This window comes from Crinia signifera, chromosome 12 (genome assembly GCF_055691185.1).
Source record: "Crinia signifera chromosome 12, ASM5569118v1, whole genome shotgun sequence".
NCBI classification, from domain to species: Eukaryota; Metazoa; Chordata; class Amphibia; order Anura; family Myobatrachidae; genus Crinia; species Crinia signifera.
In genome coordinates this window covers 27954332-27971395 of record NC_139228.1, presented here as the reverse complement: position 1 = coordinate 27971395, position 17064 = coordinate 27954332, and the positions used below count along the sequence as shown (strand labels likewise).

Below are 17064 nucleotides of genomic sequence, written 5' to 3'. Positions count from 1 at the left end.
TAAAAGTCAATATGATTAGACTGCAGGAGCAAATTGTTTACTTTTCTCTATAAAAGGATATACAAATGCCCAAGCCTGTCACTGTGTTTTTGGAGCATCACTGTTCTATAGAGTACAGTACATTGAGAGATTGATACCTTATCATATTGACTGTTGTTTATATTATATCACTTGTACTGTGTTATCATCAAAGGACATACTGTACTCTGGTTTGGAATCAACTTGTGTAGTAACCTTGCTAACATCTGCTAAGCACCTACATGTATTTGTAGGCCAAGATGTATAAAAAGCCAGAAAAAAAAGAGTACACAGAGCAGCATATTGACCATGGGACATGTAATTTGATAACAGCTTTTTATAAAACAATTTTTTATGAGGATACTTTGAAGACACCTACCTCCACAGAATGTGGCAGAGCAGCAACTTTCAACCAGTAGTCCTAATCCTGGAACTGTGAGATAATCCTAGAAAACAAAGTACAGAACAGCGAGTCAGTTGGGGGCTATTGTGAATACCTCTTTTGCACATAAAATAAATTATTTCAGTGTTTCCCAACCTTGTTCCTAAAAACAAACAAATGGAGCAGGTTTTAAGGACATCTGTGACATATACTGTACATACCCAGGGCTTAAATGGTGTGGTATAGGGTCAGACAGTCGGGATCCCGACAGTCATTAGCCCGACGTCGGGATCCCGACTGGCCAGACTCAGACAGCATGGCGAGTGCAACAAAGCCCCTGGCGGGCTCGCTGTGCTTGCCACAATGCGGGCATGGTGGCACACTATGCTCGCCACGTATTCTATTCTCCCTCATGGGGGTCCTGGACCCCCACGAGGGAGAATAGCCGGTGGCCGTCGGGAACCCATCTGTCGGTGTTTTAACAGTCGGGATCCCGACGTCAGGTAAATGACTGACGGGATTCCGACTGTCGGGACCTCGTCCGGCACCTGGGCTTAAAGTGGTCCTTGAGAGGTGGTGGAACTCCTTTCCCCTAACCCCTCCTCCCCGTACATTAGGCAGAGACTAGACCAGTGCCAGGCAATTTGTGACCTACTGTAAAAGGGACATTGGTCCCACAAGGAAGGGGTGTGGTCACACAATATTAAGTTCAATAAAAATTACAACATACAGCAGCACAATCATATACACATTACACCACATGTAGTGCCCTTGATTCATATTAAGTCACACAGTATTGCCCCTTATACACATAATGTGTACAGTTGTGCTGCTTATACACATCTGTCTCTGTCAATCCAGCAGCTCTCTGTCCATGTTCCTCAGAAACTCAATTCCCTGTGTCCCTCCAGCAGCTTCCCTACCTCTGAGTCCCTCCAGCCCCCTCTCACCCTGTCTGCAGAAAGGACAGAGCCTGTTCCACTTAGTGGCCCTTCTTTAATTCAGTGGCGGGGATGGTATGACATCACATACGCCGTGCCAGAAGAAGCTGCTGGGACAGGCTTTTCAGTTGGAATTACTGTTCAGGGCTGTGGTAGAGGTGGAACTCAGTTTCCCCTACCATTAGAGGTGGTGGAACTTCGTTCCACCCCATTCCGTTTAACCCCTGAACATACCTCCCAACATTCTAAATGAATGAAGTGGGACTCCCAAAAAGGGGCATGGCCTCACAAGAATGCAATGACTGTGAGCAACGCCCCCAATTTTGTACTAGCATACAACATCTATTGGTACTTGTGTACTTTCACGGCTCCCATCGCATGCCATATGTAATGGCATGCGATGCGATGCTTGCAGTTTTTAAGTATTTTTTTTTAAATCGCATTCGATTGCATCACATGCGATTTGATCGCAAGCGATCGCATGCGATTTTTAACAGAAATGCATCCAAATGCATTGAAATTAGTATCAAACATGTTCAATGGCCCCCAAATGTCATTTTTCAGGCTGTACCACCCCCACTATCAACGCGAACCCGAAGCGTGGCGAGCACAGCGAGCCCGCGAGGGGCGGCGGTACGCATCCTAGAAAGTGTGGCGAGCGCAGCGAGCCACCGAGCCCGAAGCGTGGCGAGCCCCGCGAGGGGACGCAGACACCTGTGAAGCCCGCAAGGAGACGCGTATACCTGTGAAGGTATCCGTGTCCGCTCGCCACGCTTCGGGGGTGGTACAGCCTGAAAAATGACATTTGGGGGCCATTGAACATGTTTGATACTAATTTCAATGCATTTGGATGCATTTCTGTTAAAAATCGCATGCTATGCGATGCGATTTTTAACTATGCGATGGACATCGTGGGAGCCGTGAGTGTACACAAGTACCCATCTATTCACCGCTGCTTTACGCATAGCGGTGACGGGGTATCAAAACTGCCCCTTTCTTAGGGTGGGTGGCACAGTGAGACGGTCCCCAAAATACTGAACTGTCCTTTCGAAAATGGGGACAATTGGGAGGCATGGATTGACAATCATATACACATTATACCACATGTAGTGCCCTTAAATCATATTAAGTCACACAGTATTGATCTTTATACTCATAATGTGTACTAGGCATATATGTCACTGTTAATGACATTATATCAACTATGATACCAGTACTAAGTGGAGTGCCACAGGGTTCGGTACTGGGGCCCATCTTGTTTAACATTTATATTAACGATATAGGGATGGGGATTCTCAGCGATGTATCCATCTTTGCTGATGACACTAAACTGAGTAGAATTATTGAATCAACAGAGGATGTGAACATACTTCAAAATGATCTTAACAAACTAGATGAGTGGGCTAAAAAGTGGAAGATGAGGTTCAATGTGGATAAATGCAAGGTTATGCATCTCGGGAGACGTAACCAGTGTGTAAGTTACAACCTAAGCGGGGAGGCATTAGGTACTTCAGCACTTGAAAAGGATCTAGGAGTCCATATAGATAATAAGCTGGGGTGCAGTGTTCAATGTCACATTGCAACAAAAAAGGCCAACAGAATTCTAGCATGTATTAAAAGGGGCATGGAAACTAGGGACTCAAAAGTAATTATGCCACTGTACAAGGCATTGGTTAGACCGCATCTTGAATATGGAGTACAGTTCTGGGCCCCACACTATAAAAAGGACATCATGGAATTGGAAAAAACCCAAAGAAGAGCAACAAAGCTTATCAGGGGAATGGAGAATTTAAGCTATGAGGAGAGATTAAGCAAGCTAGGACTATTTACACTTGAGAAGAGACGTTTAAGGGGGGACATGCTCAACATGTACAAATATATCAGGGGCCAATATAAGGAACTCTCAAGCACTCTTTTTACTGCAAGAAAGGAAACTAGGACACGAGGGCACGAATTTAGATTAGAGGAAAGAAAATTTCGTTCCCTCAAAAGAAAAAATTTCTTTACGGTCAGAGCAGTCAAACTTTGGAACTCTCTTCCTGGAGAGGTGGTGTTGGCAGATACAATAAATACGTTCAAAATAAGGTTGGACAAGCATTTATTGGATAAAAATATCCAGGGGTACTAATAAGAACCATATTCTGTCTTTTACAAGGGATATGCTATTAAAACGTAGGTTGAACTAGATGGACGCAAGTCTTTATTCAGCCTTATCTACTATGTAACTTATCTACTATATATGGGCATCTTTACATCAGCTCTCGAGTTACAGCTAAGGTTCTATGCTGTACCGGAAGGCTTATGAGATACCTACGGTTGACCGGCAGTGAGGATGCAAGCAGTCAGAATACAGATGCCAGCATCCTGAAGGAGAAAATCCTGACGGGTCAGGTAAGTATGGTGAAATGCAGGTTTGTAGTCAGCCAGCCACAGAAGTAAGTATCCCAGTCTAATGGGAAAGTACGGTAAGCCTACCTGTATGTACAGGAAATAGTGATCCCAAACTAATAACATTTGACTTAAGTTTCAATTAAATATTTCTTTAGGGAGCTACAGAAACCATGAGTTTTTACAAGGGCAAAGTTTATTCAGCTCACTGAAGCATCAAAGCTTCTAGACTGGGAAAGTGCACTCTCGAATCAAATCACACAATATAGGGAAATGGAAAAATACGTTTAAAACGAACGTCACTGTAAGTACACATCGCACTGCACAAAATGTCTAAGGATAAAAAGACAACCACCGTGCTTAGACCGAGGCAGGAGTGGAGGGAACCCGGGAAAAAAAAAAAAAGAGAACATTTAAATTACAGCTTGGAATGAATTCGAGAAGTACAAGGACTTTAGCGGCATATGTTATAAAAGAAATCAGGTTAACAAAGATTAAAGCTGAAATAATGAATGGCCGACGATAGCCATTTATTCATGCCGTGTTTTTAGAATACATAAACTGCAAGAAAATTAAACAATGGTAAATTGGGAAAAATAATTGAAGAGGATAAAGGGGAAACCGGTCTTTTAAATGTGATTTCATTTCGTATTCACAAAGGAGGAACGAATATCGGAAATAAATTGTGTAACAGGTTCTGAATAGCTGAGCATTTTTACTTGTTTAATAGAGAAGTAGGCGTCATTACCAGGGCTGGTGTAAACCTGGCCATACACTGGTGTGATTTGGGCACTTCCACCCTATTCTGACTCATGGTGTAAAGACTGCCCAAATCGCATGTGCCTAACCAGCGATTCCAATCCGATGCATGGTCCCGTGCATATCGGAGCTGAAGATGGCAAGGGATGCAGGTAAGATTTCTCAAATCCCTCAGCTATTGCTGGGATTGCCTGCGAAATATTGTATGCAAAAGGACCTCATACAATATATCAGGAACAGTCACACAAGTGTACACTTCTCTATGGCTTCTCTACACCCTCTGCAAAATTTTGACCCACTGCACCCCACCCCCTCCTACCCCACATTGCCACCAAAACCCACTTTCCAGTCCCTCAAATAGGCAAACGCATGGGGGGGGGGGTTCCCCTCTTCTTGGCAAGTGCCTTAAATTATGACAACAATAGCACCTGTTTATAATATGATCTATAGAGCTGCCATGCAGTGTAAGGGACAAAGCAGAGCTGCTGCACATGCCCTGTGGGAGCAGCTTCTTCTACCATGTTTGCTGTGTGTGTGTGTGGATCTGAGCCCTCAAACATCGCAATAGACCAGAGAGCAGCTGCCAGGAGGAAGAGACTGGAGCCTTAACATGAAGTGGGAGAATGTGAGCTTAGAAAGTGCAGTACTGGTTCTATTATGTCTATGTATTTATTTATTTATTATGGCATGTTTAACCTTTTCCTGACCACTTATCTTATTTAAATGTATGAAACAGCCTGTACCATAGACCATCTGTACTGTTAAATATTAACAGTATTCCATACTGTATCAAAAGTCTCTCAGACTCTCCCAGACACCAGAGTGGAAGACTTTGGATTATATTTGGAAATTATATTTGGATTATATTTGGAAACCCCCCTCTAAAAATCCTGTGTTTGCCACTTCCTCAAGTGAAAGGTTTGGAGGTAGCATCTTAGAAATTCCACAGCCACTACTTACATTATATGAAGTACAAGGATACCCTCCTCATAGAGATCGTTAATTGTATGATAGGCCTGCTCTCTGGAGCCATGGTGATGCTCTTCCACAGTAAATAATAAGTTAGTAACTGCATATACTGAGTAGAGAGCTCAGTGGCCATCTTGGGACAAGGCATGAAGCCTTCATAGAGAACATCAAGAGATGAAAGTGAAGAAAGACAATTAAGAACAGTTTACTGGATGCCAAGGAACATGTTACCAGGACTCAATTTCCGTCCCCTGATAGTGCTGCAGGTAGCTACTGTAGTGCTTTTTTAGTTTTAGGTTTTATGGGTAAACTATAGTTATATGCTGCAGTGTTCTTCCATATGTGAATTGCTTAAAAACTTTCCATACAATTTCTATAAATACAATGCGATTTCTATCAACAACAAAAAAACTATTGGGATCAACATTTGTAATGGGGCTAAAAAGCACCATTCCTAGTATCAGAAATGATGAAATCTCTTTCAGAAACGGAAAGAATCTGAAAGAGGAGTTGCGATTTTCACCTCTTCCCAAAGATGAAAGAGCACCTTAAGGGTCAACACTTTAACTCTGACGATGAGGGGAAAGCTGACGCTCTGTCCGGGTGTTAACAACCACCACCAGCTTTCTTCTCTGACGGGTTTTCCAGACTCGTCAAGCGTTGGCGCACACGCGTGGAAAAGGATGGGGACTACGTTGAAGAGTGAATACTGCAATCCAGGCTTGTATATTACTTATTTATTTATTAACAGTTTCTTATATAGCGCACACATATTCCACAGCGCTGTACAGAGAATATCTGAACATTCACATCAGTCCCTGCTCCAGTGGAGCTTACAATCTATATTCCCTACCACATGTACACGCACACACAGACATCCTAGGGTTAATTTTGTTGGGAGCCAATTAGCCTACCAGTTTTTTTTCTGGATTGTGGGAGGAAACCGGAGTACCCAGAGGAATCCGGAGTACCCAGAGGAATCCGGAGGAAACCCACGTAATTAAAGGGGAGAATATACTAACTCCGCACATTTAGGACCATGGTGGGAATCAAACCCTGTGAGGCAGTAATGCTAACCATTACGCCATCCGTACTCACTGTATGTTACCAGCGATGGCCTTGGGAAAACAGTATCAGATATATATATATAGATCTATATCTATATATATATATATATATATATATATATCTTTATATATATATTTGGCTACATCTGTCACTCAATGTGTGAGTGTGTCTATAACGCTGGGTGGAGTCATAGGCTAATAGCCTATCAGAGCCTCTGACTCCGCCCACACACACATAGTGACAGAGAACCAGCCCACAGTGCCAGACACCCTCTGCCTCCCCATGCTGCCAGGCAAAGACACTGCTACTCCACAGCCACCAGGTGAGCGGCAGGTCTGCCCGCATCCCCCCCCCCCTCTGCCAGCACCCCACCCCGGACCCCGCAACCCCCCCTCCCGCGATTCACGGGCCCCCCTCCCGCGATTCGTGGCACCGCCCGCGCCCCCCTCCCGCGGTTTGTGCCCCCTCCCATGATTCACAGGCCCCCCACGCCCCCCCTCCCGCAGCAATTCACAGCACCCCCGTGCCAGCCCCCCCCTGCAATTCACAGCAGCCTCGCACCCCCTCCCGCAGAGGCCCGCGACCCCGCATTTCACGTACCCCCATGAGAATGGGGGATCCTGTACCGCCACAAGCAGGTGCCGCCCCTAGGTGTGAAATCCGGCCCTGGCTGCCGTGCTGCAGGTTCCCCCACTGCCAGAAGTGTCCGCAGAGTCCTCTGCACCAGCGCCACAACTTTTATCAATGTCTTGCCCACATACCACTATTATACAGCCTCCTGCTCTCATGCACCCGTTACTCCCTCCCAGTGGGAGGAGACGCTCACCCACTGCCGGGAGCTGCATACTGTCCCCCACCCTCCTCCAGTTCTAGGGATGCCCATCGACCATCAATGATTTCAAATCATTGATGGTTTATGGCCGATGTTGAATACTTTTGCCATCGATGTGGGAGGACCAGATGGTTTCCCTACATCGATGGCAATGGAGAAATTAAAGAAAGAAATTTTTTTTTATGGTGCCGGGACACGGAGCATAGCTCCGCCCCCCCCCCCCCCCCCAAACCCGACAGTCCTGCCACCGAGTTCTGAATGTCCCACGGCCTATTCAGTCAGATAAAATGAATGACCATCGATAGCTACAATAATCGATGGTTATCCAAGTAATATTTTACTACTATCGATGGCAGGGTGCAAAATCGCCATCAATGCCAACCATCGATGGCGTCTGCACCAATGCCCATCCCTACTCTGCAACAGGCAAAAACCTTTACTACCCCTCATGCCCACACACCTCTATCACTGCCCTGCCTCCTGTTCTCCTGCCCCATAACTTCTGCCAGTGGGGACCCGCTCACCCTGTGTTGCCCACATTCCCCTATCATGCTTTATCACCCAGCCTCCTGCACCCTAACTCCCACCCAGTAGGAGGAGATGCTGACTCAGGGCCACCATCCTGTACTCCTGTGCTGCCATGCTGGACTCTCACCCACTGGCAGAAGCTGCACAGTGTCCCCCACCATCCTCTTTATTCCCCCGTATGCCCACACACCCCTATCACTACCCAGCCTCCTGCTCTCCTGAACTGTAACTTCCACCACTGGTGAGTAGCTGACGCTGTGTTGCCCACATACCCCTATCATGCCTCATAGCCCAGCCTCCTGCTCTCATGCACCCTAACTCCGACTTAGTAGGAGGAGACACTGACTCAGGGCCACCATCCTGTACTCCTGTGCTGCCACACTGGACCCTCACCCACTGGCAGAAGCTGCACAGTGTCCCCCACCCTCCTCTTTAATCCCCCTTATGCCCACACACCCCTATCACTACCCAGCCTCATGTTTTCCTGTGTCGTGACCTCCACCAGTGGGGAGCCGCTGACTCAAAAACACCCTACTATACTATTGCACACACACACCCCCCACACCCACAAATGTCACTGTACCCTCCACACTATCAATGTACATCTTACTCTGTAACCGCTTTTTAATTAAACAAAACAATACACACCCCCTTCCAAATCATATGCTCTCTATTTAACACATTTCACCTATAACTCAAGTTGCAATACAGGCCATACAATTCTAACCATATTTCTCACAATACAAACGTTCACAAATTAAGGGGGCGCAGCCACTTACGCCGGTGTGAAGAGCGCCCGTAGGGTGCGATGAATCACCTAGTATATATATATATATATATATATATATATATATATATATATATGCCTTCCCATTGAGGATAGGAAAGCTAATATGATTCTCTAACGTAATACTTTGAGGGCCTGATTCAGGCATGTACAGATCAGTGTCGCACTGCGCAAGCACTAACTTAAGCTGGTTACACATTAGCTAACTGTTAACGATTTCCCTGGAACTCCTGGACAAACAGATCTGATCACAGGGCAAATTTGTTCTCAAAATGGGTAAAACCATGTGCACTGCAGCTGCAGGTGGGGCAGATGTAACATGTGCAGAGAGTGTTAGATTTGGGTGAGTTATTTTGTTTCTGTGCAGGGTAAATACTGGCTGCTTTATTCTTACACTACAATTTACATTTCAGTTTGAACACACCCCACCCAAATATAACTCTCGCTGCACACGTTACATCTGGCCCACCCGCAGTGCACATGGTTTTGCCCATTTTGAGCACAAATTTCCCCCTGATCAAGTCTGAATTAGAACCATAGAACAGGCTGTCACTTTTTTTTTTAATGACAGCCCTGTTGGGGAATCCATCTTTTTTGATATTCATAAAATAAATAAAAGGACGCATATAATTTAAATTCAAAGAGCCCAAAACAGATCAGGTGACTGAGCCTCTCTCAAGGCCGGCTGGGGCCATGAAACAGCCCTGGCTTCCCACTGTGTGCCCGCACCGCAAGGCAATGGAGAGTGGTCACAACTTACTGGGGTGTGTTGACCAAGTTTGCCGCACACCCTATACACCGGCCATAGACATGGCAGTAGAGAGCCTGGCTGGGCCCCCAGGTACTTTGCAGGGGGTGTGGCTTAATTGTGGGAGGTTTGACCATTTCACATTAGAATTAAATATAGGGGAAAGAAATGCACTTTAAGAAACCACCCTGACCACACTGCAGCCCAGTACACTGCAGCATGTGCTGGACTGAGAAGAGCTGCTCCAGCTGCTACTGCCAGGTAATGGGGACCCCATTGGGCTCCTCCATCAGTCCTGGTCTTGGGTACTCTCTTGGCGCCACTGGCTGCAGGTAGGAAGGAGGGAGTGTGGGCAGCCAAGCAGAGAGCCAGAAGGCTGCATTGCTTGTGCAGATGGAACAGCCCATCCAGCCACCAGACCCCCCAGAAGTACCATGTGGCCAGTCTAGCCCTGGCCTCTATGTAAATGGTGCTAAAGACAAACAGCTACATGTAGCAACAAAACCTGTCTTTGTTATCATCTAACGGGCCCAATTAAGTAGGATCCCATAATCAATGTGATCTGGGCCGATTATTACTGCCCAGGACTGCATTGTAATATGCGATCCTATCAATGGGATGTATGTCCCTGCACATGCAGCCGGGTGTCTCCACATACTCAGTTAGAGCTGACCCCCCTCTACTGCCATCTCATAATGGCAGTATCCCAGGGACCCGATGCGATGTTGCCTGTTATTGATACATCGGGCAGCATCGCATCCCCCATAGAGACCCATACCCTCCAACATGACCCATTCCATTAGGTACAAAATGCTCTGTTCCTTGACTTCCCTGCCAGTGGCAGTTACAGAGGTTGAACTCCAGCACAGTCCAAAATTCAAAGAGGGGGGTCACATCAACTGCCATTGAGTCCAGGACAGTATTGTTTGGAGTGGCTCCCCTATTAGAATATTGGACTGTGCTGCAGCCCCACCTCTACAACTGCCACTGGCAGGGAAGTCCAGGAACAGAGCATTTTGTACCTAATGGAATGGGCCATGTTGGAGGGTATGGAGACCTATGGGTGATGTAGCTGCCGGCAGAGCAGTAAGGAACGCAGCAGGGATGAGAGATTCCTGCTGCTTTCCCTCCATTTTAATTTGGGGGATACTTAATATTTGCGGTTACCCCCCAAAAGTGGTTGTTTTCGGTATTTAGCCGCAATTAATAGCTGATAAATGGGCCCCATAATGTTATCAGTTTCCACTCCCTTCCTCTCTGTTCTGTCCCGGGCCCCATGGTTTTCTCCAAAGCCTCACAGCTGCTGCAAAATCCATGGTAAAACAGTGTGGAGGCCATTTTCCCGAAGACCTGCACAGGCGCAGGCAGGAGCAGCGTCTCCTAGAGACTCTAGCGCCCATAGTTAATTTGCTCCGCCGGCTAGAGACGAGGAGGCTCGGACAGAGATTCCACCCTGGCCTCTTCGTCTCTCGATGCTCTGCCTTACCCACTTTGCTGAAAATAAAAGGAAAAGCGGAAAAATTATATATCATTCCTATGATTTACAAGTGGAGACCGAAGGAAGATTCACGGTAGATTGAAAAAGTTCTCGGAGCTTAGAAAACTCTACCTTAAAAACCTATTAATAACGGAAACAATTTACTAATAGCAAAAATCTATTCACAACTTAAAATACATGAGATAAAAATTTATCGTTAATTTTTTTTTATTATTCTTTTTTTTTTTTTTTTAATATGGCTTCCGAAAAGACAATTCCTAATTCCCACAGCAAATTAATTTTGACTGCTTGTGCAATAATTTATTGTACAGACTGCATTTAATTAGACATTCACAGTAAAAGGGGGGAAAAAAAAACAAAGGATTCCAGATAGCTTAGGAAAGCAATTTATTTTGTGGAGGCTCAGTGTGACTCTCATATTATATATGGTACAGGAGCTGCAGATACAGAGCTACAGTAGCTGTGTATCAAGCGATGATTCTGTTCTAAGAGACACAAGGAGGTTCCGCTGCACCCTAACAGCATTTGCCTTAGGAACAAAATGATTAACTGCAGGAATTTTCCCCCTAGTTCTGCAGACATTTGTATTGGGATATATTTATTACATTACGCATTTTTAATGCTGTTGTGATAAATATCAGATTATTACCTGGTAATATGTTTTCCTCTACTCCACCATGGCAGCCATTACTATGGGTTCCTCCCTTCTGGGTAGTCCTTCGGAAAAGAAAAAAAGACACCAGCCCCTATAAGAAGGCTCCACCTCCCTGCTCCGGTGTCTTGCATTCTCCAGCTTTAATATATAAACAGAAATAATTATTCCACATAACACAATACACAACAATTCGCCAGGGATGGGAATATATGCTGCCATGGTGGAGTAGAGGAAAACATATTACCAGGTAATAATCTGATATTTCCTCTACCTTCCCCCATGGCAGCCATTACTATGGGTCATACCCCAGCAGTTATTATTTTCGGGAGGGCATACTCACAACCAGCACCGAATTGTTGCCTCCTCGAAATCATAATAATCGTAAATCATAGATTCAGAAACTTCTTCCAAACTTTCACAGAGCTGCGCTAAGAACCTTCCTTCCGAACTTAGCGTCTGCTTAAGACATTACATCCAGTCTGTAATGTTTTGTAAATGTATGTATCGACGACCATCCTGCCGCCTTACATAATTCTTGCACTGAAGCGGATCCTTTCTCCGCCCAGGAAGCGGCCATTGCTCTTGTAGAGTGTGCCTTCAAACTCACAGGTGGCTCTCTCTGCCTCACTTGATACGCTTTAAGGATACAGTCCTTAATCCACCGTGCCAATGTCGCCTTTGAGGCCATTTGTCCCTTCCTAGCACCAACTGTTAGAACAAAAAGATTCTTGACTGTCCGAATTTCTTTTGTTCTCTGAACATAAACTCTTAGCGCTCTCACAATATCCAGGTTATGCAAACGCTTTTCCTTTTCGTTTGCAGGGTTCATACAAAAAGAGGGCAAAATAATCTCTTGATTTATGTGAAACTCTGTCACAACTTTTGGTAGGAATTGTGGATTAGTTCTTAGAACTACCCTATTCTCAAAAAAATTTAGAAAAGGCTCTTCTGCCCACAACGCTTGCAATTCTGAAATTCTTCTTGCAGACGTGATTGCCACCAAAAATAAAACCTTCCAGGAAAGAAATAATAATGAAATTTCATGTAAGGGCTCAAATGGAGGTTCCATAAGTACTCCAAGCACCAAATTCAAGTCCCAAGGTGCCATGGGAGATCTAAATTTTGGTTTCAGTCTTCTTACTGCCTGAATAAACCTTCGGACATACCTGTCCCCTGCCAAGTCCCAGTCCAACATTGCCGACAGGGCTGAGACCTGTACCTTCAAAGTACTTAAGGACAGTCCCATCTGCAGTCCTACTTGCAGAAAACTTAATACTGATGTAACTTTCCTCGGCGACTGCATTTTCTCCTTACATCTTGATACGTATTTTTTCCACACTTTGTAATACGCTGTAGAAGTGGACCCTTTCCTAGCCTTGAGCAGGGTTTGGACCACTTCCCCTTCAAAACCCTTCTCAGTCAATGACCTGGTTTCAACCGCCAGGCCGTCAACTTCCAGGTCAAAGGTTGCGGCTGACATATTTGCCCCTGAACTAGAAGATCGGGTCTTGACGGAAGCGTCCACGGTTCTTCTACCGCCATCTGTCGTACTGACGCAAACCACGCTCTCCGTGGCCAATAGGGCAGAACCGCTATCACCTCTGCTTTCTCCCTCTGAATTTTCCTCAACAATCTCGGAATTACCGGAATCGGTGGGAAAACATAGGCGCGCCACATCCACCAGGTGGCCGTCAGCGCATCCCATTGCTCTGCTTGTGGATCCTTGAAGCGAGAAAAATACACTGGTACCTTGTTGTTCTCTGCTGAGGCCATGAGGTCCACTTGAGGTAGACCCCATCTCCTCACCAACATGGTGAAAACTTCGTCGTTGAGCGACCATTCTCCTGGTAGACAGGTCTTCCTGCTTAATTCGTCTGCCCTGTGGTTCTCTTTCCCTGCTAGAAAGACCGATGTTATGTTTAGGACATAAGTCTCTGCCCAAGCCAACAATCTGTCTGCTACTTCCATCAGACTGCGACTTTTTGTTCCGCCTTGGCGATTTATATAGGCCACTACGGCCCGATTGTCTGATCTGATGATGAGCTCTTTGCCTTGAGTCTGACTCTGGAACTGACGACACGCTCTGACTACTGCCTCCATTTCTCTCACATTGGAGTGTGCTTTTCCCCAGGATGGGGACCATCTTCCTTGTGCAATCTCTGGACCACAAGTTGCCCCCCAGCCTGTTTGACTGGCGTCTGTAGTCACGACTATTTGTTCCATGGCGGCGAACGACCTTCCCTGTCTCAGCCGATCGTCGTCTGACCACCAGGCCAAATCTAATTTTGCCGCCTTTGTCAAAACTATTCTTTGCATCAGATTCTTGCTGTCCTTGTTCCATTGTATGAGAAAACAAGCCTGCATCTTCCTCATGTGGAACCGTGACCATTGCACTGTCTCTAATGCGGCCGCCATGAGACCCAGTACCTTCATACAGTCCTGCGACCTCACTGTTGATTTTATGCGCATCATATTGGCTTGTTGTACCAACTTCAACCTCCTTTCGGAGGTCAATGCTACCTTCATTTGACTGGAATCTATTATCACTCCCAAGTATTGTATTTTCTGAGTTGGCTCTAAATGACTTTTCTTTCGATTTATAAGCCACCCATGTTGCTCCAAACATTGAATCACTCTTTCTGTGTGACGTAGCACAGTGTCCCTGGAGCTTGCCACTATAAGTATGTCGTCCAGGTAAGGCCATAGCTTTATGCCTTCTTGTCTTAGCCTTGCCACTAGTACTATCAGCACCTTTGAGAATGTGCATGGGGAAGTTGCTAACCCGAATGGGAGGGCTGTGAATTGATAACTCACACCTAGAATCTTGAAACGTAGAAATTTTCGATGTCCCTCGAATAATGGCACATGAAGATACGCATCCTTGAGATCTATTGAAGTCATAAAATCTCCTGGACCTATCTCTGGGAGTATGGACTTGATTGATTCCATCTTGAATGGCCTGATGCGCACCTTCTTGTTGAGACGTCTGAGATCCAGAATGGTACGGAAACCTCCGGATGCTTTTTTTATAATAAAAAAACGAGAGTACCACCCTAGAGGTTCTTGTCCTCTTGGTACTATAGTGACCACGCCTTGGGCCATCATCTCCTCCAAACTCAGAAATAAAGCTTCCCTTTCCTCTTTGTCCCTGGGAATAGGGGATTCTACTACCAGATTTCCTGGCCACGTTTTGAACTCTATCTTGTATCCTGACTGGATGATTTCCAAGACCCACCTGTCTGTGGTGGACCTTTGCCAGACCTGATGAAACTTTAACAGCCTGGCACCTACCCTTTGAGGGTCGGCGTCATTGCTGTTCCTTTTTGGAAGGGAATCTATTTTCTCTGCCCCTTTGGGTCCGAAAATTCGCCCTGGATATCCAGGATCCCCTTCTATAGGCCCTCCCAGGCCTATAACTTCTGGCCTCCCTATAGTCCTGTGGCTGGTATCTGTTGAACTTACTAGGCACATTTTTCTTGGCAGTTTTATCCTGAGGCAACCAAACCGACTTGCCCCCAGAAATTTTTGTCACCAGATCATCCAGTTGCTTGCCGAACAGGTAGTCACCCTGAAACGGAAGCGACATTAACTTGTTCTTGGACTGAACATCTGCAGCCCATGGCTTCAGCCACAAGGCCCTCCTGATGGCTGCTGTAGTGGCCCCTGCCCTTGCAGCCAGACGCACTGAGTCCAAAGAGGCCTCACACAAGAACTGTACTGCCAGTTGTATGTCCTGAATCATTTTGATTAACTCAGACCTCTTTATGCCATCCAATACGTCAGCCTCAAGCTGCTGACACCAGCCTCTAAGAACTCTGGAGGTCACCGCCATTGCTGCAGCCGGCTTTAATGCTGCCCCTGCTATCAAGTGTTGCCTCTTAAGTCCCAATTCGATCCTTCTCTCCATGGGATCCTTAAAAATATTAGCGTCCTCTAGTGGAAGCGTAGTCTTCCTGGATATCCTAGAGACAGCTGCATCCACTCTAGGGGCTTCATCCCAGGACAACACCTGTTCCCTTTCAAACGGATACATCTTTGCAATTCTGCCTGGAATGGCAACCCTCTTATCTGGGCATTTCCATTCATCAGAAATCACCCCCTTAAGGGTTTGAGACAATGGAAAAACCTTATTCTTTTTCCTTTTATCTTTAAACAGCATCTCCTGCAAGTTAAGATCTTCTGTAGGATCTTGTATGTTAAGTGACTTGTGAATAAGCCCCAACAAATTATTAATCATGTCTGTGCTAAAGTCAGAGTCCGACTTGTCCTGCACCTGATCCTCATCATCCATGTCAGGATCCTGATCCAACACATGTACACTGCCAGTTGCTTCCACTGATTCATCTGAATCACTTAACACAGCATGTTTTCTCTTAGATCTCATCTTGGAAAAATCCTCCTTTGTCATAAACGTATCCGACAGCGACTTTCTCAGCATATCTACCAGACTGTTCATCTGAACCATTGGTATTTGCAGCGGGGTCTTACAAGCCTCACATAGGTTGCCCACATGCTTCTCAGGCAAAGATTTGTCACAAGAACTGCATTTAGCTTTATGAGAACGTTTATGCTTGGCTTCTTTCTCTCTGCTGGTCTCTGACCTACCAACAAAAAGCACAGCCTAATCACTATAGTGGTGTCACCCAAAAAATATAAAAAACCAATGACCACCACCAAAGAAAAAAACTTATTTGGGCTTACCCTGACTTCCTAGCAGCCTGCCGGTTTTCTTCCTCCATAATTATTAAGGTGGTGCGCACTACAAGGAGCATATATACACAAATATTCAGGACAAGTCCTCACTGAAGGCATTCACTTACACTCGTACTAAACAGTACCAGTAATCACCTCAGCCAGCTGACAGGTTAATCCGCAGTGCTTCACCCTTTACTTCTTTACTGTCTTCACTCTGGCACAATATCTATCGCAACATATGCCGTTACTTATTGCTCCGGAAAACATTGGTGATACAGCGGTATATTCATTCCTCTTACCCGCTCTGTCAGACACTCTCCGTCTCCGTCTCCTGTTCGCAGCAGCAGCGCTTCACTCCACGCGTCTCCGGCGTCTTCCGGCTTCTTCACCAGCCGGCTACTTGATATGCATGTGACGCGCTCCGTCACTCCGTCACGCCGCGCACCACCCGACACCCGCCTGTTCTCCGATTAGATTAACACAGGCCAGGGACATACACAGCAACGCTCTGGCGCCGCTATCAGTGTATCCCTGCGGGTGCCACCGACTCAGCTCCCCCCTGAAATGGGTTTGCATGCGGCACAATACACTGGAACCGGATCCCACCGACTGCAGCAAGGTCCAATATACCTGAGCAGCGGTCTCTTTCTCTAGGCAGCACTTCACAGGGTAAGCCCTTCTCCAACTACCCGGAAAAGAAAAAAAGACACCGGAGCAGGGAGGTGGAGCCTTCTTATAGGGGCTGGTGTCTTTTTTTCTTTTCCGAAGGACTACCCAGAAGGGAGGAACCCATAGT

The 17064-nt window shown here is 46.0% G+C and overlaps 1 protein-coding gene across 1 annotated transcript in view; it reads right to left on the bottom strand.

Moving 5' to 3' along the window:
• The window catches only part of LOC146049518 (uncharacterized), a 344041-nt gene that overhangs the window by 221 nt on the left and 326756 nt on the right, over nt 1-17064 (bottom strand). Inside the window, exon 5 of the mRNA XM_083166057.1 lies at nt 398-464. Within this exon, the coding sequence (XP_083022183.1) occupies nt 398-464 (67 nt within the window). The remainder of the gene's footprint in view (nt 1-397; nt 465-17064) is intronic.